A 23,508-nucleotide genomic window follows, 5' to 3' on the forward strand; every position below is an offset into this window, starting at 1 on the left:
GGTAATTTCTACAAGATGCTCCTTAGTCCATGTTCTCATCACTGACTCCCTCTTGCTTCTCTTCTCTCCTCCCACTGCTCTCCTTTTTTAAAATCCTCCCCCTCTCATCTTTCTTTGGTCTCTCTATATCTCGCTCTCCTTCACCTTTAGCTTTGTCTCCTCTTCCTCTCTGGTGACTACAGTGGAAAAAACATTATTTTGTTCCCTAAATAAAATGCCGTCTCAGAATTTGGTTTATTAATGAACTTTCATTAGGACGATTTTTCTCTTTTCATTCCTTTTTATTTTCATGTTCACTTTCACTCCTCTGCCTCCCCTCTTCCTCCCCTTTTCCTCCCCTCTTCCTCCCCTCTGCCTCTCCTTCTCTTGATATTTTATTTCTGTTTTTTTCCACGTCTTTCTCACTCCTCTTCTTTTATGTCTTGTTTCTCCTTCTCTTTAAACAAATTGCACATTGTGCTTTCCTCCGAGTCTTTCACAATAAATATCTAGTTATTTCCCATTTTTGCACCTTTTTTTCGACCCTATGTTTACCTTGCTAAGCCATCATGTGTCTCTCTTTTAACTTGCATAATCTCTTTTTGTACTGTTTTCTATAGACATACATTTCTATTATGTATCATCCTCTCTTCCATCAGTCTCAACACTTATTCTTCGATATAACTCAATTTACAATTCTAGTCTGAAATAATGCATATTTATTTGTAAAAATGTTATTAAATGTTAAACCTTTTAGACCATCTGTGTTCCTTTTAGTTTCAAATAATGAAATAACACTACCATGACATCTTGTCTGCCTGTTCTATGTTTTGTTCCACCTTTGGTTTCTTTAAAACCTCATGAGTTCTTCTCCATCATTGTAATATTTGTGTGCTTACTTCTCTACATTCTTATGCAAATAAATGTCACTATTCTCAGTTACCGTTTAACAAAGTAGTGACTCAACCTGTGCACAGTCAATCAGAAACAAGCTGTTAGATTACCTGTCGTCCCTTTGATATTAGAAAGTTATATTTTAAGGAAAGTTTAGTTCCTGATTAGTTCGTTTGAAACAAAATAAAGTTAACGTGGAAAACACTCCCTCTTCTTTCCGTCTTTGCTCCTCAGGTGTATGGACAAGCCCCAGACATCTGATAATAAACACATCTGCAGTGGAGCTGTACTGGGATCAGCCCCCCCGACCTAATGGACACATCTCCCAGTACAGACTGAACAGAGACGGCCACACTATTTTTACCGGAGACCACCGTGACCAGAATTATACCGACACTGGACTCGTGCCAAACCGCAGGTAGAGAGAAGGCACTCGCATACTTTACACACACATGAATGCAAATGTGTTTGTGTGCACATATGTAGTAGTCAAACATGCATAAACACAATTCACTTGTAGCTTCATAATTAATCATGCCTCTAATTCCTACACTTTCCCGTTTGAGTGTATGCGTGTTTATATGGGGGTCACCCTGTTTTAAAAGCCCTCCTATCTCCTATCCTATCCCATCCATGTCTCTCTGAGGACTGCACTCTGTATATGTCTGTTTGTGCCATTTAATGAGCAAATATTTGACATGCCAATGACAGACGCAAACATCAGTACACACACACACACACACATTAAAACACAAATCAGATTCAGCTTTTGCTTGCAGACAGCAGTGGAGCGGAGATTTTATTTATCTGTTTATTTTCATTTAACCTTTATTAATCCGTGTCTTTTTTCTGAGATGGATTTTCTGTTTTAATTACGGGAGTGTAAAATGATACCCCGCCTACCCTCCTCTTTCTCTCTCTCATGTCTCCTTTTCCCTCTCCTTGGTCTTCTCTCTCCAGAGACAATTTCTCCTTTCCCCAAATAGAATTATTGGGATAACAACCTGCAGTACTCCAATGTGTGCCAATGTGTGTGTGGAAGAGAAAGAAAGGAAGGAAAAAAGAAGATAGGACTGTGTGTGTGTGACGTTTAATTTTCCCTAATTCCAGATAGTCTGCCAGAAGGCATTCCCGTCCCGACCCTTCGCTTCTCATCACTTGTCTCGCCTCCTATTCACTTCTCTCTCCTCTCACCCTCCCCTCCCATCCTTTCCCTCTTACCTCATTCCTTCTTCCCTTCTTTTCCCAATTTAGCTCTGCGCCAAGAATTACACAGGGAGCACCGGCCCCATTATCCAGGCAGTCTTGTGTGGGTTTCTGCCCGCGTGTGTGAGTGTGTACCCACGCATGCCTTTCTGTGTGCGCATGTGTCTGTGCATGAGACTGCTCAAAGTGGCCATTGATTATTTATGACAATGTTGATTAGCTGTCACTTTGCTTCGGCAGCCCAGGAAGTGTCTAAGATGACGAGAGAATTAACCTATTCCCTCTGGCTGGCCCCGCAAGACACACACACACACACACACACAGCCACAACCACAGCCATACAGATGCAAATGGCCCATTCAACGATTACCTACCACACACGCACACCGTTTGACTTTTGATATCCCAAGGCGGTGTTTACATTTAAGTAAATATCTTCCAGTGATGAAGTGTTTGAATTCATTCTCCCTCTGAAACCCTATGCCATGATACACTCCTTCCTCTCCATCACACTCGCTCTCTTCCTCTCATGATTTCTCTCTCTTCCTGTCTCTCCTCTCCACAGTTGGACCGTCTCAATGAGTTGTATTTATGTATGTTTTGCTCTGTGTGTCTCTGTGTGTCTATGAGAGCAACATATGAGTCGTTTTAATACCTTTTCCTGACTGCGTTCTAACCCACTGCACTGGTGCTAATGGCCTCCTGTTGGAAACGCTCTGCGCAGGAACAATAACCCAACAGCACCGCCTATTAATGCATGTGTGCCGGAGTTTATAGCAAATTAAAGGCTTTTAATGTTAAATGGTGGCCCACTTACACAGCTAATGTAGGCTTTAGCACCAGCCAGCCACACGCTCTTAAAAGGGAAATCTATCTTATGATGTCATGGGCGAGAGGCAGAGAGCGGGCCGAGAGGGGCAGCGAGACAGACGTAAGAGAAAGAGAGGTGTATGATGGAGAGGGAGAAAGAGAAAGAAATGGACCTCAAGTGTGGTCAGTGTATGAGCTTAAACACACAGACATGAGCACACTATGTACATTCATTTTTGATCTATTTGTGGAGGGCAGAGCAAGAGGCTGTGAGTCTTTCCTTTGCCTATAATTTGAAGACATTTTTGTAATGTCATGAAATATCTTTGATGGAAACTATGCAACCGAGTTGATCTTAATACCCGCACAATTGCCTTTTTTGCCATGCAAGAAAACTTTTATGACACAAATTCTGTATCAAGTGACAGATTACTTTCCTCCCTGTGCTCATGCTAAGCTGGGACTTCCGTTCTCAGTTTTTGCTCTTATATATTTCATTTCATTTTTATTTGTCCCGCTCATGGTACGCAAAACTCAATGTACAATAATTGCCAACAAAACATGTCTCTACAACACACCATTGAGCGAAAAGGGAGAAGAAAAAAACCTTACATGATCTGCCCCTTTCAAAAAAAATAAAAATAGATGCATATCACATACAGTTTTTCATCCATACCCTGTTTTCCAATTCTAAAAAGTCCCTTGGAGATAATCTACAACAGCACTTCTGCAACTCAGACTCTTAATTACATTAAAACTTGTTTTAAAAAAAGCAACAGATTCCCTGTTGATGCAACTCCTGTGTTTACTTACAGGAATGACCTTCCTTGAAAGTATAATGGGCATTTGAGCTTAGTTTCTTTCTCCGTTTTTGTCCAGCAAAATACACACAGCATTCTCAAGTTAAAAAAATCAAAAAAATAAACCAAACAATATCAAATACATTATCGTATGTACCTGGTAAGTTCTGCTATTTTTATGAATACTCCCTTTGACTTTGGGCCATGATCCTGACCAGGACCGAACATGTTTACTCTATGCTTTGGTACAGTTGTGTTAACAGTCTCTCTGCATGTTCTTTCTTTCTCTCTTCTTTCCTCTTTTCTCTGTGTCCCTCTTCTGCTATCTCTTTTCTGCTTTCCTCTCTTTACCCCACCATCTCCTCAGGTATGTGTATGACCTGCAGGCCAGCACAGGGGGTGGGACCGGTGTGAGTGACAAATATGTTATACAAACACCAGTCTCTTGCCCCACTGGGATCCAACCTCCCCACAATGTGACAGTGTTGGGCCCCCACTCCGTCTCTCTGGCCTGGACCCCTCCTGGTGAGTAGCTGTCTGAAGGGATGGATGGATGCATTTAGTTTGAACCCAATGGCATCACAAATTAGACACTGTGTTTGTAACGATAACTAACTTGTTTATGTGTGTATCAAGGGTCAAATATATGTACACTTTGTGTTGCTCCTTGTAATGCTATTGGTGTTTAGATGTACCATGCCCAATGGTGGCATTGTGGGTAATTGTGTGGTTACTGTGAAGTGCTCACAGAGACAGAGGGGCTCAATTCAATGTTTGTAAGAATTTAAAATGTATTTTCAGCGGTGTCGAGTAACTAAGACGTTCTTTGTTATGCACGTGTCAAATGGCAGCTACAGTTTTTCTATATAAAACAGCATTTAGTCGAATTATTAAAGTCAACATTTTACTTATATTAACTTTGCAAAGTTATTTCCCAGAAACAAATATACATTAATTATTTTTCCAATGATCTAAAAATAAAACTTACCAACAATATAACAATGGTTGTTATATTTATTAGATTTAGCTTTAAAAATGCATAAAAAATAAATCCACAATATTAAACTGAGCATAGAGAAGTTTTTCTTCCGTGTGAGTCCCTTGTTCCTCAGATTGGAGGAGACAAATCGAGGGGCCAGACTGAAACAAAAGCATTGTGTTGTTTTTTTATTCACCTTCTGGCCTCTCAAGTCCTGGACACACACACACACACACACACACACACACACACAAACACACACACACACACACACACACACACACACACACACACACACACACACTCAGGGCTGAGTTTCATGCTTATGGGGCTGTGATTGTCTGCCCTAACCCATCTATCATTGACTATTACTCTCTCATTAGGCTGATTTCCTATTTCAGAAACTGCTTATAGGGCCAACTAGCAAAGACACTTCACTTTGTTGTGTTGTGTGTGTTTTGTGTCTGTGTATTTGTGTCTGTGTTTATGCATGAGTCTTCATACGTGTGTATTTGTTGTGTTTGTGTTTGTGTGCACATCACTGTGGAGACATTTCCATAGGCAGGCCTATTCTATCGTCATTACGGGTTGATTTTAAAGGTGAGGAAATATCGTCTGGGTTTTCTCGCTTGGTTAACTCCCTGAGCCCAGAATCTGGAGTGTTTTCGACTTGTGTGTGTGTGTGTGTGTGTGTGTGTTGTGTGTGTGTGTGTGTGTGTGTGTGTGTGTGTGTGTGTGTGTGTGTGTGTGTGTGTGTGTGTGTGTGTGTGTGTGTGTGTGTGTGTGTGTGTGTGTGTGTGTGTGTGTGTGTGTGTGTGTGTGTGTGTGTGTGTGTGTGTGTGTGTGTGTGTGTGTGTGTGTGTGTGTGTGTGTGTGTGTGTGTGTGTGTGTGCTTGCTTGCCAGACTCTCTGACAGTGTGTATGTCTGTGTGTATATCCATACATATGTGTTTGTGTCTTCATATGCATAGATTGACTGCCAAAGCACTGACGTATGGCTATTAAACAGAGATTTTCTCTAGGATCAATTCCTTCATTGAAGTGTGTGTGTGTGTGTGTGTGTGTGTGTGTGTGTGTGTGTGTGTGTGTGTGTGTGTGTGTGTGTGTGTGTGTGTGTGTGTGTGTGTGTGTGTGTGTGTGTGTGTGTGTGTGTGTGTGTGTGTGTGTGTGTGTGTGTGTGTGTGTGTGTGTGTGTGTGTGTGTGTGTGTGTGTGTGTGTGTGTGTGCGTGTGTGCTTCAGTAATTGTTGGCATCATGTGTGTGAAAAAGAAGATGATAAAGCAGCTGATTGGTTGTAAATAATAGAAATTGAATATCACATTGACAATTAAACCTCTATGGCTGTGCAACAAACTGATCAAAGTAGAAGCATTATGACCCCTGTGCCCATGTGTGCTCACATATAAATATCCAAGTGTATGTGTGTGGACGGTGTGAAAGTGTGTTAATGCAGCTCATAAAAAGCTCCATGTACTGGAGGTGTGTGTGTGTGTGTGTGTGTGTGTGTGTGTGTGTGTGTGTGTGTGTGTGTGTGTGTGTGTGTGTGTGTGTGTGTGTGTGTGTGTGTGTGTGTGTGTGTGTGTGTGTGTGTGTGTGTGTGTGTGTGTGTGTGTGTGTGTGTGTGTGTGTGTGTGTGTGTGTGTGTGTGTGTGTGTGCGTGCATATGTGAGTTGGGGGGGTGAATAATTGAAGTCTTTCATTTGTCTGGTAATCAGTTCATTCTCGAGATATCCAGAGTTCATGAATGTTGAATAACCCATCACAATACAGTTGGCCTGAATTATGGAAAAACCTCCGGTGAGAATATTAACAGAGTCAAAGTGTGTGTGTGTGTGTGTGTGTGTGTGTGTGTGTGTGTGTGTGTGTGTGTGTGTGTGTGTGTGTGTGTGTGTGTGTGTGTGTGTGTGTGTGTGTGTGTGTGTGTGTGTGTGTGTGTGTGTGTGTGTGTGTGTGTGTGTGTGTGTGTGTGTGTGTGTGTGTGTGTGTGTGTGTGTTTCTTTATGTATACATGTGTGTGTTTTTATCTGGTTGTGTGACGAAGATGCTAGGATTGTGAGGGCATAATAAGTCGGTTTTAAAACTCCAATATAGGCAAATAAGTATGCTTCTATGTATTCATATTTGAATAGAGACTATAGCTTAAAATCTGAAGTTCACTATTTTCTAAACTAGAAACCACATAATTATGTCGAAGTATGCAACACAGAGAAATACGAGCGATACTTGGGTAACAAGTGGGGGCCTAAATTCTGTTACATGGCGGTATTTAGGTATCACAGTTAGCATGGGTTTGAATAATTTCCTGTCTCTCCTTTTCCACAGCTCAGCTCCACAGCAGTCAGCCTATAAACTACAACATCCTGTTAAATCCAGGAAGTGACAATGCCTTAATGCATCATGCTGGCCCAGACCTTCACCTCACTGTGACGGGTCTACAGCCATTCACCACCTTCTACATCAGAGTGCAGGCCTGTCAGAGTGGTTAGTATTTGATAACACTGATTTTGGAATAAAACATGAAATATTATCATTAGTTGTGCACTATAAAGAGACAATTTGGCAAAACTAAATACAAAAATGTTACACTTTTACTCTTGTGTGATGTGCTTCAAAGTTGAAACAGTGAAAACAGTCCATTAATATACTTATTTCATGAATTTAGAAGACAACGGTTGACTATTTTTGCCTAGAAATGTCTGCTTTGTGACTAATTGTTCATGTTTTGCACCTTGTAGATGGGTGTGGAGTTGGAGGGGAAGTGTATATTCGTACCTTAGAGACCGCCCCAGAAGGTCTGCTGCCCCCCACTGTGAGGGCAGCTGCAGCCAGGGTCCTGGAGATCCACTGGTCACCCCCACAACAACCCAATGGAGTCATCACATCCTACCATATATACAGGTAACCCATGACAAAAAAAACATATACATAGATATGCATGTGAAGTACACTGAGACCAATGACCAGTATCTGCCTCATTTTGTATTTACTCTTACAAATCAATGTGGAAATGTGATCACATAATTTACTCAGTTTATCACTAATGAACTAGAAGTACCACACAAATGAAATTCACATACTATGCAAACATATAATTAGCTTTATAGAAAAAAAAACGGATGATATGTGATCTATCTACGATTCTTCTTACTTTGTGTGTGTGCGTTTGCATCTGCGTGCATGTATTAATGCATGCTGAAGGTCGTGGTCTGCTTGTTGACCAAAGAGTGTGTGATCTGTATGCAGGGTCAGACCAGACTAAGCCCTTTAAGTCCTCCGGAAACACACATTAGCATAGAAGTTCCCACACACACACTGACACACCTGGCATGATCAGACTCAGGCAGACAGGGACTTGGATAAAATAGGAAAATCTCTCTCACACCTGAAACTCTAAATAATCACAGACAAAGGGTCTTACCAAGACGTCAGGATGCTTGCATCAGCCAGGGACTTAAACATGATGTTTAAGGCGTGATGATCCATTTTTATTTCTAATTCCACACAAACTAAGTGAGCTTAATTTTAGTACAATGAAGAATAATAAGATATACTAAAATAGCTATCAATAATATACTTGAAAATATACTTTGGCAAAAATCTCTAAAGCCTATATCTCCAAAAGTTAACAACTCTAGATTGATAAATGGGATTAAAATATGGGGTGTTCTGTCCCTTTAAGTGTAACTTTTCAAATACTAATTACAATTTAGGAATTTCTAATCTAAGATAAGTTTTAGTATATTTATTTATATAAACAAAACATTTTAAGTTTATTAAATTATATTGGACACATTTTGATGATGGCTAATCCAAGTCTTTATTCTGTTAAAGGCGACCTGTAGGAACAGAGGAGGAGCTGCTGGTGTTCATCTGGTCCAGTGGGCCACTTGAATTTGTTGATGCCAGCCCCGCCCTGCACCCCTTCAGCTTCCTCCAGTACAGTGTCCGCTCCTACAACTCCAAAGGCTCCGTGGTGAGCCCATGGGCTTTAGCTCAAACTCTACAGGCCGAACCACAAGATATGGCCCCTCCCACTGTCACGCCCACTGGTAAATTCACAGAGTCACATGCAATCTGCTGTTGTTAAAATGTTCCTGTATTGAATTACTGTAAAACTCCACACATTCTGTGCACTTTGACAGGCGCATACTCAGCCCATCTGAAATGGAGTGAACCGGGACAGCCCAACGGTCTCATTTCCCATTATAGACTGGTTTACAAGAAGCACCAACAGGACCCAACGCTCAACTCAACTGCTGTTACTGCTCTCACTGTGGAGGTAAATGCACACTTACACAGAAAAGCACACACACAGTGAACGCTCGATGATGGGAGAATGGATGCATTTAACTGTGAGTATCCTCCTTGATTAATGTTGTCATTTGGCCCTAGCTGCACATTCCCGCAGGATGTGCTATATGATAACATTTCTCACACAAGCAAACACTTATGACCACAAACCAAAACATGCCTTTACATGTATAATTTCATAACATGTAAACAAATGTGTATCGCAGATATTTCCATATGGTATATGCAGTATACTATACATTATACATATGAGGGATTGTGTATGTGTGTGTCTATTGTCATTTGTGATGCATGTGAAGAAATGTGGACTCTACCTGTGGTGCCGGTGCCATCTGTTTACCAGTGAGGGGCCTGAAAACACGCGCACACACACACACTTAGAGACACTTACGAACACACACACCCACTCACTGCCCATTGCCTGCTATTCTCTAGGGCCCTTCCTACAAGTTTGTGCCATTCTTTAGAACAGGAAATAACCCTGAGTCTCAAACCAAACAAACACACTAACTGTAAGTGCAGACACAATCCTACTGTTAACGGATGTTAACTTTTATAAATGTATGTTGAGTTCACCCAAAGCTACAATGGGGTATTCTGCAACAGTGGCGAGCATCCTCTCTGCACACCACCCCACACCTATCACTGAAAACAGATCAAAAGAGAAGGGAAGAAACAAAAACATCCAAAGAGATTAATAGAGATCCACAGATAAAAAGATCAAGGAAAAACAGGAAGGACGATAAAAAGAACATTGAAATTCTCACACTTCGAAAAAGAAAGAGAAAAGAAAAAAGGCCAGGAATAAGTGAGAACAAAAAAAGAGCATGGAGGGGGGACAAAAGATAATTGAAGGAAACAAGAGGGGGGTGAGACAGAGTGATAGATAGGGGAAAAAGGGAGACGAGAGAAGAGGTAGATCTATATTCTGTCCATACCAGTGGCCTCTTCTCCCTCAGTGACCTTTGGCTTGTCACTCATAATTAATACAAGATGTAAATGGAGACCTTTCACCTTCTCATTGATATGGAGTGTGTGTGTGTGTGTGTGTGTGTGTGTGTGTGTGTGTGTGTGTGTGTGTGTGTGTGTGTGTGTGTGTGTGTGTGTGTGTGTGTGTGTGTGTGTGTGTGTGTGTGTGTGTGTGTGTGTGTGTGTGTGTGTGTGTGTGTGTGTGTGTGTGTGTGTGTGTGTGTGTGTCTCATTGACATGGCAAACACTTATTTTGGTGGCGGTCATTTGTCACGCAGGTGCCTTCACCACATGCACTCCGTTGTTTAGGAATACACAACGAAAGTGAAAATGAGAAACAAAGTTCTGACCAAACTTTCAAAGAGCAGCTCACATAGGATTCTGTGTATGGACTTCGTGCTGAAAATAATTACATAATAAAATACTTTACATAATAGATGTGTGACACCTAAAACTCTTATTAATTTGAGATTCAAGAGATGGGAAACAAGTAATTAAAATATATAATTTGATATTATATCTAGCTGGAAAGGAACATTGTGAGTACAATGTTTATAATAATAACAATTTATAATATCAAATACAATCGTAGATTCCTACTTTTCATAGATAAGGATAGTTTATCACAGGAACATATTTCTTTTTTCACCGTAAGGAGGGATTATGATAAGTTACATTAGGACCTCAACTTCCGATCTAAATGACTCTTTATCAATATGTAGTTAACTTACAATTATTGTATCCATTCATTCTTTATTGCTCATCATTTGTTAGTTTGTGGATGCATTGTTAGGTGTGTGTGTTTCTTGTGTGTGTGTGTGTGTGTGTGTGTGTGTGTGTGTGTGTGTGTGTGTGTGTGTGTGTGTGTGTGTGTGTGTGTGTGTGTGTGTGTGTGTGTGTGTGTGTGTGTGTGTGTGTGTGTGTGTGTGTGTGTGTGTGTGTGTGTGTGTGTGTGTGTGTGTGTGTGTGTGTGTGTGTGTGTGTGTGTATATTGATCTCAGGCTGGGCTGGGAACCCTGCTCTGTGCCAGCTTGGCTGATTAATGGGGTCGTCATGGCAATCGGACGGAATGAGGGTACGAAGCGCAGGCGGCCTGCCTCACTAGACCCCTACACGCTGCCTGGCACACACGCACTCACACACACACACACACACACACACACACTCTCACACGCACACACATTCACTCTCCATGCTTTACACCTTTCTGACAGACATGTTAGTCCCTCACACAACCCTGTCAAGTTGTCTTTATTACATCATGGTTCCTTTACTTTTCCTTTGCTTTACATTTATCTTCATACTTTCCATCCCCCCTGGTTTCTGTATCATTTTTCATTTCTTCGTCTTGATAACACAACATCCCTCGATCCAACTTTTTTCCCTGCACTGTTAACATTTCTGGATTTAGATGGTTTTACTCTCACCAAATTCTGGACAAGGGCTTCAGTGGGCATCTAAACGTCCACCTTTGTTTTGTGCTCCTATCCTCCCTTTGTGCCTCGTAACAATCCTCTCCTCTCAATCTTTTATAATTTATTTCTATTTACCTTGTTTTGTTCTGCTTACACCTTTCACTGTACAACTATTGCCTGTCCTCTCATTTTCTCCCTCCTTTTATGGTTTTCCTAATTCCTTCACTTACATCTCCTTTCACCCCAGCCTTAATTGCCTAAGCTTCTTTCCATCTGCTCTCTTCTCTCATCATTTCCCTTCCCTTACTTCCAAATGCAACCCTTCACTACACTTCCTATATTTTCCCTTACTCCATTCCCTCCTCCACTCACTCTCCTCCTCTGTGTCTATAACTGATCTTCTCTCCCTCCATCCACATTTAAAACCCTCCTGCCTCCCTTGTTTCCCTGCCTACCACCTCCCTCGTTCTCCTCCTTTACTCTTCTGTCGTCTCTTCCCTCCCTTGACTCTTCCAGATGTTACACTGTGGCCCAGGGGATCACTGGTGAAGTTAGACCACGTGAATACATATGTGTGCGTGTGTCTGTGTTACTCTATCTGGATACATATGTCTGAATATGGGTGTGTGTGTGTGTGTGTGTGTGTGTGTGTGTGTGTGTGTGTGTGTGTGTGTGTGTGTGTGTGTGTGTGTGTGTGTGTGTGTGTGTGTGTGTGTGTGTGTGTGTGTGTGTGTGTGTGTGTGTGTGTGTGTGTGTGTGTGTGTGTGTGTGTGTGTGTGTGTGTGTGTGTGTGTGTGTGTGTGTGTGTGTGTGTGTGTGTGTGTGTGTGTGTGTGTGTGTGTTTGTCAGAGTGTGCACGTGTGCTGTATTAATACATCCCATTGATCAGAGCAGGACCCCTGACAGTCATCATCCCTGAGAACCATCTGGCCGACGCCTGACGCTCCCTCACCCAAACACAAGCTGACACCCTATTAATCTGCTACCGCCATGCATACATACGTGTGTGTGTGTGTGTGTGTGTGTGTGTGTGTGTGTGTGTGTGTGTGTGTGTGTGTGTGTGTGTGTGTGTGTGTGTGTGTGTGTGTGTGTGTGTGTGTGTGTGTGTGTGTGTGTGTGTGTGTGTGTGTGTGTGTGTGTGTGTGTGTGTGTGTGTGTGTGTGTGTGTGTGTGTGTGTGTGTGTGTGTATGGTTTAGTGTGTGTGAATGAATGAATCAGGGAGAGTGTGTAATGTCTATGTAAGAAGTTATGTGTAGAGTATGCGTTTACATTTTTGCCCTGTCCATGTTTCTGTGTATGTGTATGCGCCCGTGTGTGTGTGTGTGTGTGTGTGTGTGTGTGTGTGTGTGTGTGTGTGCTTCAACCACAATCTGTGCACGCATATACGAGTGTGTACACACACTACTCCGCCATCCGCCAACAACAGCCGGCGCTGAAGGGAGCTGAAGGGTGCTTGGAAATTAAGGTTATTACACAAATTGAGCCATATGGTCTAAATATTTCAGAGCTGAAATTTACTAGGCAATAAAAATGGCCCCTACCTCGGTAATGGTGTAAATTACAGCTTAACCACCAGCGCTAATGATGTCCTTCTGTACACCCCGTAACCAACCGTACATGAAGGACACATTGTTTAAAAAAGACCCCAGGAAAAGCAAGAGAGAGAGGGAGAGGGAGAGAGGGAGGAAAAGGAAAGAAGGAGTAGGAAGGATGAAGTGAACATAGGTAAGATGAAAGTAAAAGAGGGGAAAAAGGAGGAGAACAAGGTTCGAGGAGAGATAGATGGAGAGAAGGAAATGGAGAGAAAGAGAGTGATTAATAAAGAGAGTGGAGAAAGAGAGAGAGCTAGCAGCATGTTTACAATCTGTTAGTTTAGCATTAAGAGCCCGTCAGAGAGCGCGGGACAGCGAGGGCCAGCCGGCGAACTGTGTCTCAAAGCCGACCTGTGTGTGTGTGTGTGTGTGTGTGTGTGTGTGTGTGTGTGTGTGTGTGTGTGTGTGTGTGTGTGTGTGTGTGTGTGTGTGTGTGTGTGTGTGTGTGTGTGTGTGTGTGTGTGTGTGTGTGTGTGTGTGTGTGTGTGTGTCGCATGCACAGTGAGAATGTGTGTATTCAGGCATGCGCAGTTAAGAGACATATAAAAGTATGGACATGTTATCAGACTTTGTGTTGTGTACTTAGACATGATGGTCTGCAGGTGTGTGGATAAACATGTAATAGTGCTAAACACATTTTGGGGGCACATTGTAGGAATATACGTAGATGCCTTGTTTGTAAATATGTGTGTGACACATAGGTTTTCTTGGATACGAGGATGTGAGGATACAGTACTATTTAATACGTGACACAAAAGCATCACTAAAAGGACTGAAAAAACCTAAGCTGGTATGTGTCCTGGTTGAGCCAACCTGAAGTAAAGAAGTTGTTTAACTGTTTGGGAAATGTACATAATTCAGTTCCTTGCTTGGATTAAGAAAAATAAAATGTATACCACTTTTCTATCTGTTGGACAGATATCTGGAGAGATATAGATATCTGGAGCCAGCAGCGATTTAGTTACAGTGACTTCATGCAGGGGGAAACTGCAAGCTTAGCTCCTACCAAAGGTGACAACATCCTTTATACATTCTTTGTATGATCCATACAAAACCAGAAGTATAAAGACGATGAAGATGTTGTTTTAGGCCTATTTCTACATCACTACTTCTTTGCCTGGAGAAATTACTTTTTTGAGTCTACACTGATGCCTGAAATCCTCACGCTGGCAACAAGACAGCAAACAAGCATGTTTCTTAAAACACCTTTAATATGTATCCCAGGATCAGGAGTCACAAACTACATTTGTCCAAGGGCCAAAATTAATCCAAGAGACACTTTCGGGGCCAGACATTTTGATATATATATATTTATATATAAATCATAATAAATTATTTATATTTATATATATATAATTGATTAATATGTTCACTTTATTAAAGAAATAATATTTTTCTTTTTATAAGCCTGTATCCGGGGTAATAAAACTGAAAGCAGTCCTGATTGACAGGGAAAGGAATCAACTTTTTTATTAATACAGTGTCCTGATTGGTGAGAAACGGTAGCGGGATATACGAAAATTGTTTGCGAGGCACGCATATCTCAAATAATGTATGCGCTGCCATTTCCCCACAGAAACATAACAGTCTGCAATGAAACGGTTGTCTCCTGTGTGCTTCACTTCCTCCTTGGCGAACCGGTAACTTTCTTGTTAACCCGTTTTGGTTTAAAAACAGAATAAGGTTGGTTTTCTGTTTTTCCGTTTTCTTTTTACAACAGAAAAACAAAAAAACAACACCGGTTTTTAGTTTTTCCTATTCGGTTTTGAAACGGAAAAAGCAAAGACCGAACATAAACTTCTCCTCATATTTTTATAAATATTTTTTTTATAAAAGTAATCATCATCTCTATATATATATATATCATTTATCACCTATAGAGTACCTTTGGGAATGTAGTGTCTTAATCAAGGACACAACAGCGTTTTTTGACGAGCGTGGGGCTTGAACCCGTGTAACTCGCACTAACCACTCCGCCACAGTCACCCCCGTCGTGTGGGCCAGATGAGAATGTCTGGGGCACCACATGTTGATGGTCACTGCCCTGCGCCTGGTCTGCCTAGATCTAAGGACCCAGTATTAATGTGTGCATTTTATATTTGCAGCATCACATCACATTTTCCCAAATGGTGAAGATTTAATTTTAATTTTAAATTTAAATTTATTTTGTTTAAATATAGGTTGGAGTTCATTGAGCTCTCTAATGCTGCGTTCACAACGGACGCGATGCGATGTTTGGAGGCGGCGCGATTACACGTAAAGTCAAAGCAGAGACGCGGACAGACGCAAATTACGCGGCGCTATTGAGGCGATTGAAGGGGTCCGCGACATACGCTCAAGTTCAATTTTTTCAACTCGAGCATCATATTCGCGTGACGGGATCTCGCGGTAGCCAATCAGCGGTGAGGATCTCAGCCTGCCGTCACTGACGTTCAACTAGAAAAAAATCGGCCGTTAGCTGTTAGCAGTTAGATAGATACAACGTTAGCTTAGCCCAGGGGTTCTCAAACTTTTTGTTTATGCGGACCACTATTTATTATCAAGGATTTTCGCGGACAACCTCATATGCAAACCGTAAAAATAAGTACATATATAAACGTAGTGTTAAAACGCCAATATTTTTTTATAGTTAATTATAGACAATCAAAAGTAAATTGAAGCCTATCTGATACTTTTATGACCGGTGTCTGTCTGCGTTGTGTATGTTTCTCAAAGAGGACGGCGGACGCTATTTTAATTAGGTCATCCCAAACAATGCAACAAGTGCGCACGCGCTCGCAGTGCACTCACAAAACGGGCAGACAAAAAAACTACCGCTATGCTTAGTCCTACTTTAGTTACTGTACTGCAAAAAGCAGACGGCGCTGCGCTCAACACACACAGACTCAAAACCATGGACACACCGGCATATAAGTTACATAAACAATGTATAGGCCTAAGTTGCATAAAGGCTTGAGCTACAGTATTGCAACTAAGCAGACAGTGCCGCCTCTGTCTCTCCCTCTCTCTCTCTCTCTCTCTCTCTCTCTCTCTCTCTCTCTCTCTCTCTCTATCTATCTCCACTTTCAAAATCTATTTAAATCTCAAAACAAACAAATTCCCAAAGTTGTTCTGAAATTAACTTATTAAATAAACGTAACGAAAAATATAGCCTACTCAGGGGTGGATCTAGAAAAATATTCATGGGGTGGCATGAGATGTTGAGGGGTGGCATCCCCTGACAGAAGTATATGCTGATTTAATCGCAGTCATATCAATCAATGTTAACTTGGAAAGCCACAATATTGATATTTTAACTGAATAACATAGGTGACATTATTTTGGCACATCAGTAAAGCCTTAACTATAAATATATAAGATGGCAGACATCATTGAATGCATTTTAACTGAACAACAACTGAATTAGTTTGTTTCACTCTTAGACCAGGGGTACCAAATCTATGCAGACTGAAGCAATAAATACATTAATTAACTGTCTCATCGATGTTTGTCTGAATTAATATGTAATATTAACAATAATATTATTCCTATCAGCTGTCAATCACTGTTATCATGTGGCGATTACCATTCTGTTCAGACGCCTCACAAACTGATTAAGATCCAAAGCTTTAGTGCGTTTTGATTCACTGCTGAGTACAGCCAAACTTGACAGTCTCTTCTCTGTCATTTTAGACCGCAAATACCTCATTCCTTCCGTCTACAGCAGCGTTTCTCAAAGTGTGGAGCGCGCCCCACTGGTGGGGCGCAGAGATGTGATAGGTGGGTCAGGAATGGATGCGATGAACGGGAGTTTTTTTTAAAATTAATTTTGTTTCCTTGCGGGCGTTTGTGGACTATTACGGCCGGAGACTCGCAACGGCGGGTGTTTGCGGCGGCGGGTGCAGTACCGGAAGGTGCGGTACCGGCGCAGCGGCGCTGTGAAAGTCCACGGCCCACCTATGTCAGAGCCAGCGGCCCACCAAAGGCAGCGGCCCACCGGGAAAAGTCCCGAATCTCCCGATGGCCAATCCAAGCCTGCTCACACACACACAACTGAAACCAAAATCATTTACAGCGTTGCAGTCAATGTGGAGCGGCACCTCACCACTTCACAAGGAGTTTAACCGTGACACTTTTCGAAATCCCGTTTGTGTCCCCCCACTTTACAAATAGGCCTATGTTTATTATAATTTTTTAATATAGTAAGAAATCATTCCAATGTGTGCTATAGGACAGTAAAAAAAAAAAAAACTGTTTAAAAGGGTAGTGATTAGTAAAATATGCATAAATAAAAAATAAAGAATGCTAACTAGGTAACATAAGATAAGAATAAACCAGTTTAAATGATTTGTTATTGGTTTTGATCATATTCTAAAGATGTTTGGATTATTGAAAAGTATACAGCTCCCTTTCAGTGTGTTGAGAGCTGTATCCATAAATTCATTTTTTGCTCAAAGTGCACCAGATTGAGGCATTTCACTTCAACATTAAAAAAAAATCTTCCTGGGGTGCATGCCCCCGGAGCCCCCTAGGGGAGGTGAGGTCCACCCCCAGATAAAGCAGGTTAAAATAATTAAATTGCATACATTTTCTTTTAGTAAACATTGAAAACGGGTCCCACAGACCCAAACAGCACACAAAGGTTAAAGGTAAGCATATAATAATGTTCAAATGTGCTAAATATATACATGTTGTGGCCGAATCAACATAATAAGCCCACAATTAGTATTGTAGCGTCTCGCTGCGGGAAACACACTTTGTCAGCGCTGTCATCTCCGTGTGCGTTAAGACCACCTCAGTGTCGGATTTTGGAAACTTGATTTTGAGTTGTCTCATGGCAGTTGTCTCATGGACAAACCAGGGGACTTTACTTCCTCTTGATACCGTCGGTTATTTACAAAAAAACACCTAAATATAGCCTACTTGTTGTTATTGTGCTTCTGTCTTTCCATCTGTAAACTCCCTCAACGGGGCCGCTCGCTATCTTTTCTTGATTGCCCTCTCACGGGTGAACAGTTCAATGTCCCGCTTCATTGTAGGATTTCTGCCATGTCTCTACCACTTTAGTTTGACCATCTCTGTTACTAAGTTATGGAAAACTAAATAAATAAGTAATTAGATACCTTACCGTTACTGCGCTCATAAAGAATGATAAGAATAAGAATAATGCGTCTTGAACTGGTTTCATTAATTAGTGTCCTTACGTTTCACAAACTGTTAGCTTGTTGTGGTAGGCTGGTAGCCTATTTTAGAGCATATAAAAAGTAAGACTTGTGTTATGCTATGTCTTCCTTAATGCAATAGTAATTGGGGGTGCAAGTGGAGTCTCGCAGAGGCAAAACTGTGGCGCGTGATCTGCCTGTAGGGAGGGGCGGGCCGGCCCTGCGAGTAAAGTAACGAGTTACTTTATGTAGAGAGTAACGAAGTAGTGTAATATATATATTTTTTTAAGTAATATGTAATATATCACTTTTTTTTAGTAACTACCCCATCTCTGTCCATCCTTCAGTTGGCAGAGTGCTCTCGCTTAGGCTAACTCGCTACGGCGCTAGTGGAGAGAGTATTCCCGCTCTCCTCTCACAGCATAAAACCATTAACTGACTTCATTGTTCTTACCCCAGTTAGCAGAGTGCTCACGCTCAAGCTAACTACTATTGTGCTCACTCCCCTCCACTGCATATTTGTTTCCTGGCCCAGTTATTTACAGTCAGCTGAGTGCTCTAGCTATCGCTAGGTCTAACGGCTCTAACACCTTTATGGCTCCTCTTTAACCAGAGGATGGCCATGACCTTTGCCCCTCTTGTCTTGGCCTCGAGTATCTGAGGGAGGGCCTTTCGGAGGACCCGTGCATGAATTGCACCATCATGCCTCGTGCGGTAGGAGCTGCTAGACTAGCCGAGTTTGAACCACTGACTGAGGGTAGCCTTCCCCCTGCACAGTCGACTCTGCACAGCCCAACCTACCATCCTAGGCGTTGGGCCGCAGAGGCTGCGGGTGCACCGCCCAAGAAGAGGACTAAGCCTGATAGGCTGTCCTCCAGGGTGGACCTACTCACTACTGAGCTAGCCCGGATGAAGTCACTCCTCTTGGCTCTCCATTCTGGTGCCCGTACAGAGCACGCCGCTGCACCCGATCCACCCGTGGCTGAGCTGTTTCTAGATGACGATGTGTTCTCGATGGCAGCTTCAGCCACTCAATTTAATGAGTATGACGGGGAGAGCCCATCCCATGCTTCTGGGCCTGGCTCCTGTACCTCAGCTCATGGTCCCTCGGAGGAGGCAGATGACGGCTCAATGGGTACCGTCATTCGCATGGCACTGGCTCACCAGCAGCTGGATGCACAGCAGCCCGAAACAGCGCCTGCCAGTGTGTTCTTAGGTGCACTCCGGCCCCCGCCACCCGCCACCTTTACTATTCCTCCCTCTTGTGAGTATCTGAGGGAGTTACATGCATGCTGGAGGGACACTAAGGCTCTTTACAGTCTTACCTCCGATGGCCGAGCCTTGGCAGCCATGCAGGATGCAGCAAAAGTTGGCCTTGACCACACGCCGGCTGTTGAGCCTACCATTGCTTCCCTCATAGTTTCCCCTGACGAAGCTCTGAGGTTGGAGGCCAGGTGCCCTCGACTCAAATGTCGGGTCACTGATAACCTGCTCACTAAGGCTTACAATGCAGCGGCGCGCATGGGCCGTATAGGCAATTCCTTCTCTCACCTCATGCTCGCCTCTCAGCTTCCCCGCAGCAGGATGCTCTTAGCGCTTCCTCTACCAGCCTCAGTGACACCTCATTACAGGCGTTCGCTCTGATGTCTAGAGAGCTTGGGCGCCTGATGTCCACTCTCGTCCAGACTCGTCGCAAGGTTTGGCTGGCACAGTAACCCTTATCTGAGACATGTAGGAGGACTCTCCGTGCTGTCCCAGTGGAGCCGGGGGAGCTGTTCGGTTCAGCTGGCAGACCAGGCACCAGTTCTCAGCAATTCGCAGAGACATGCCCTCCCGCCAGTAGGCCTAGAGGTTTCGCGTCTGCCTCCCGAGGCCGCTCCCATGGGCCTTAGCGCCCCACGAGGGGGCCGGCCCGCTACGGTCCTGTTAACTCGCCCCCAAGGCAGCCTCGGTATCCGGTGCCTAACCGCCACCCCCCCAGAGCCAGAGGCCGGGGGGCAGGGTACTAAGGGTCTGGGGCCGGCTGTTGGTTATTTATCCCAGCAGCACCTCAACTACTGGGTAGCTCAAGCTTCAGACCCCTGGGTGGTTTCCACCTTAACCCAAGGGTACAAGCTTCGGTTCCGACGATGGCCCCCAGTCTTCAGCCGGGTCAAGATGACCACCATAAGCGACCCGGCAAAAGAAATCGCCCTAAACCAGGAGCTTTCAGTCCTCCTTGCCAAGGGTGCAATCGAGCCTGTGGACCCTATCTCACAGCCCGGGGGCTTCTACTCGACCTACTTCCTGGTAAGGAAGAAAGGCGGTGGACTTCGCCCAATCCTCGATCTGAGGGGACTCAACAAGTTCCTAAAGATGTTACCTTTCCATGCGCTGAGAACAGCGACTTTAAGGACGCTTATTTTCATGTGCCTATTGTGCCTCATCACAGGCAGTTTCTTCGCTTTACCTTCAGAGGCCGTCATTTCCAGTTCGGGGTGCTCCCATTCGGACTCTCCCTCTCCTTAGACGACTGGTTAATCTGTGCACCATCCCGGTTACAGACGATCCAGGACACGGCTCCCCTTCTCTCTCACTTCGCCCGGCTAGGCCTCAGGGTGAACATGGAGAAGAGTTGTCTGAACCCCTCTCAGAGCCTAACCTTCATTGGGGTGGCTCTGGACACAGTCACTCAACCAGCGAAAGCAGTGTTCTCGCCCCCACTCCTGGTAGATGTGATGCTTTATTCTAGGCTGTCCTGATGAACCTTATTTTTTTTCCCAGCTAGGTGAAGGCAGTGCTCCCGCTCCCTCTGCTGGTAACATGGGTGTAGTTACGTCCCTTTTGTGTTTGGCGAGTAGGAGCGTTGCTCTACTTTTTCTGTTCAGCAGGTAGCTGGTGAAGGCTGTGTTCTCACACCCCGCTCCCGCCTACGCTGCATCTGGCATTCGTTATTAACTCAATCAGTGAGGGTGGTGTTCTCGCCCCCGCTCCTGGTAGACGTGCCGCTTCATTCTAGCAGCAGCTGCCTGGCTAAACTGCCCCTGTTAAATTTCCTTATCTAATCCACCTAGGTGAAGGCAGTGCTCTCGCTCCCGCTCTCTCTGCTGGTAACGTGGGTGTAGGACATTTACATCCCTCTCTGTGTTCGGCGAATAGGAGCATTGCTCTACTCTTTACGTTCAGCAGGTAGCTAGTGGAGGCTGTGTTCTTTTACCCGCTCCCGGTTACGCTGCATCTGGAATTCGTTATCAACTGAACCAGTGAAGGCAGTGTTCTCGCCCCCGCTCCTGGTAGGCGTGTTGCTTGATTCTAGCAGGAGCCGCCTGGCTAGGCTGTCCTGTTAAACTTCCTTGTTTAACCCAGCTAGGTACGGGCCTGTCCATCTGCTGCAAAGACTCTGTGTGGGACGCCTTGGCGTCTCCCCAACAGGAAGGACCTCTTGTCTCAATTGGAGGGTCAGATGTGGCACCCCGACCACTGCCGCCTCCAGCTTTGGGTCTGGCCACTGGAGGGCCCGACCCACTGCTGAGTGACTGCATAGAGTCTGTCAAGAAGACTATTCTCAAATGCTAGGGCACCATCTACTCGTAGGCAGTACGCAAACAGGTGGAAACTTTTTTTTCTACTGGTGCCAAGGGCGAAATGAGGACCCAGTATATTGCTCGGTGCCTACGACCCTTGAGTTCCTGCAGTCCCTCCTGGACGACGGCCGGTGTCCCGCTACCGTCAGGGTGTATGTGGCTGCTATATCAGCTCAACACGCAAGGGCTGACAACAGCACTGTGGGAGCCATAGGCTGGTATCTCTCTTTTTAAGGGGAGCTATGAGGCTTCGCCCCCCGAATATCCCAAGGGCCCCTACATGGGACCTGCCCTTGGTGCTGGATGCCCTATGCTCGCCTCCTGTTGAACCTTTGTTTCAGGCAGAACTGAAGTGGCTCTCAGCTAAGACTGCTTTCCTTCTTGCCATCACCTCAGCAAAGCGTGTAAGGAAGCTTCAGGCCTTGTCCGTGAACAGCTTGTGTCTGAGGTGGAACTGAGATGGCTCAGGTGTCACCTTGTGGCCGAACAAAGCGTTCCTCCCTAAAGTGCAAGAACATATATGCTGCGGCCACATGGGCATCCCGAGCACATTCACCAGATACTACAGGTTGAATGTTGCCGCCCCTCGCCCGCTTTGTGTGGTCCTCCGGCAGAGTCAGCCTAGGCCATCCTTATAGGGGGAGTATTCAGACTTCCTCGTGACTCTGTTGGTATAGGTCATCCAGTGCTAAAGCACCGCCTCTGGCGGTCAGTAAGGATGAAATAGAACGATAGTTACGTATGTAACTACGGTTCTATGAATACTGGATGACCGCCAGAGTTTCTTGGTCACTCGGATTCTCGTGTTTCCGCGAGAAGATTCCATAGAACTGAACTCGTTGACAACACCGGAACTTATGCCTTCCGGGGTCATACGAGGTCACACGTGACTTTGTTGATATACATATTTGACCTACGCATGTGCGAGACAGAAGATATCCAGTGCTAAAGCACCGCCTCTGACGGTCATCCAGTATTCATAGAACCGTAGTTACATACGTAACTATCGTTTTCAAAGCCTTAAAAATCCACACATACTAAAAGGTTGTAATGATTCAGATGTCAGTGCTTTACATGGTGTATTTTAATTAAATGTTTGGCCAGGTTAACTCCCTAGAGACAACAAGTGATTGTGTTGTGGCAGAGAAATATGGGCAACAGCTTCACTCCTGCACTTGTAGCTTTGCACACTCCCTTTCTTTCTGTTCAGCTATCCTCTTTCTGTTCAGCTATCCTCTTTGCGTCGCTTCCAGCAAAGAGTGGAGGACAGAGGGTGGTCAAAGAAAAAGGGATAACAAGGCTTTGCCCTTGCACCCAGTGACACCCTTTAACAAATGAGGGAGACAAAACAGCGGAGGCAAGAGAGCAATGCAGAGCTGAGTGCAAGGAGGGTGAGGAAAGAGGGTTGAGAGGGGGGGAGGAGACAGGTGAAGAGAGGAAGGAAGGATTAGAGGAGAGAATAAGGAGACTGCTGCAGAGTTCGTTTGGCCCTCGGCCTATCAGACCCCTTAGTTTGAGGTTTCCATCTCTGATTGGAGGGCTCTCAGCATTCTGCATAAACAGCCAAATAATCAGGCTGCAACACTCCCTCCTCTCCTCGCTGCCATCTTTCTCTCTGTCTCCTCATCTTTGTCACAACTCCTTCTCACGCTCCATACTGCTCAGTCCTCCATCACTACTTTTCCATCTGGCTTTTCTCTACCTCACAAATTATAGTTGTTATGTTATTCTTATCCTCCATCTTTACCCCCCTTCATTCCCTCTTCTTTACTCTCACTCTCACTCTCTCAAGTGATTTTTTTTTTCAAGTGAGTTTACATTCTTCTACTTCCTCTTCCTCCTTCTCGT

The 23,508-nt window shown here is 44.0% G+C and overlaps 1 protein-coding gene across 5 annotated transcripts in view; it reads left to right on the forward strand.

Annotated features, from left to right (window-relative positions):
• The window catches only part of ush2a (Usher syndrome 2A (autosomal recessive, mild)), a 188,567-nt gene that overhangs the window by 144,904 nt on the left and 20,155 nt on the right, over positions 1 to 23,508 (forward strand). For all 5 annotated transcript variants that reach the window (XM_079666927.1, XM_079666929.1, XM_079666930.1 and 2 more), the window contains 6 exons: positions 1,108 to 1,291; positions 4,057 to 4,214; positions 6,991 to 7,149; positions 7,404 to 7,566; positions 8,500 to 8,717; positions 8,811 to 8,947. In XM_079666927.1, coding sequence (XP_079523053.1) covers positions 1,108 to 1,291; positions 4,057 to 4,214; positions 6,991 to 7,149; positions 7,404 to 7,566; positions 8,500 to 8,717; positions 8,811 to 8,947 — 1,019 coding nt within the window. The remainder of the gene's footprint in view (positions 1 to 1,107; positions 1,292 to 4,056; positions 4,215 to 6,990; positions 7,150 to 7,403; positions 7,567 to 8,499; positions 8,718 to 8,810; positions 8,948 to 23,508) is intronic.

The sequence above is a fragment of the Notothenia rossii genome (assembly GCF_949606895.1).
Source record: "Notothenia rossii genome assembly, chromosome: 2".
Taxonomy (NCBI): domain Eukaryota; kingdom Metazoa; phylum Chordata; class Actinopteri; order Perciformes; family Nototheniidae; genus Notothenia; species Notothenia rossii.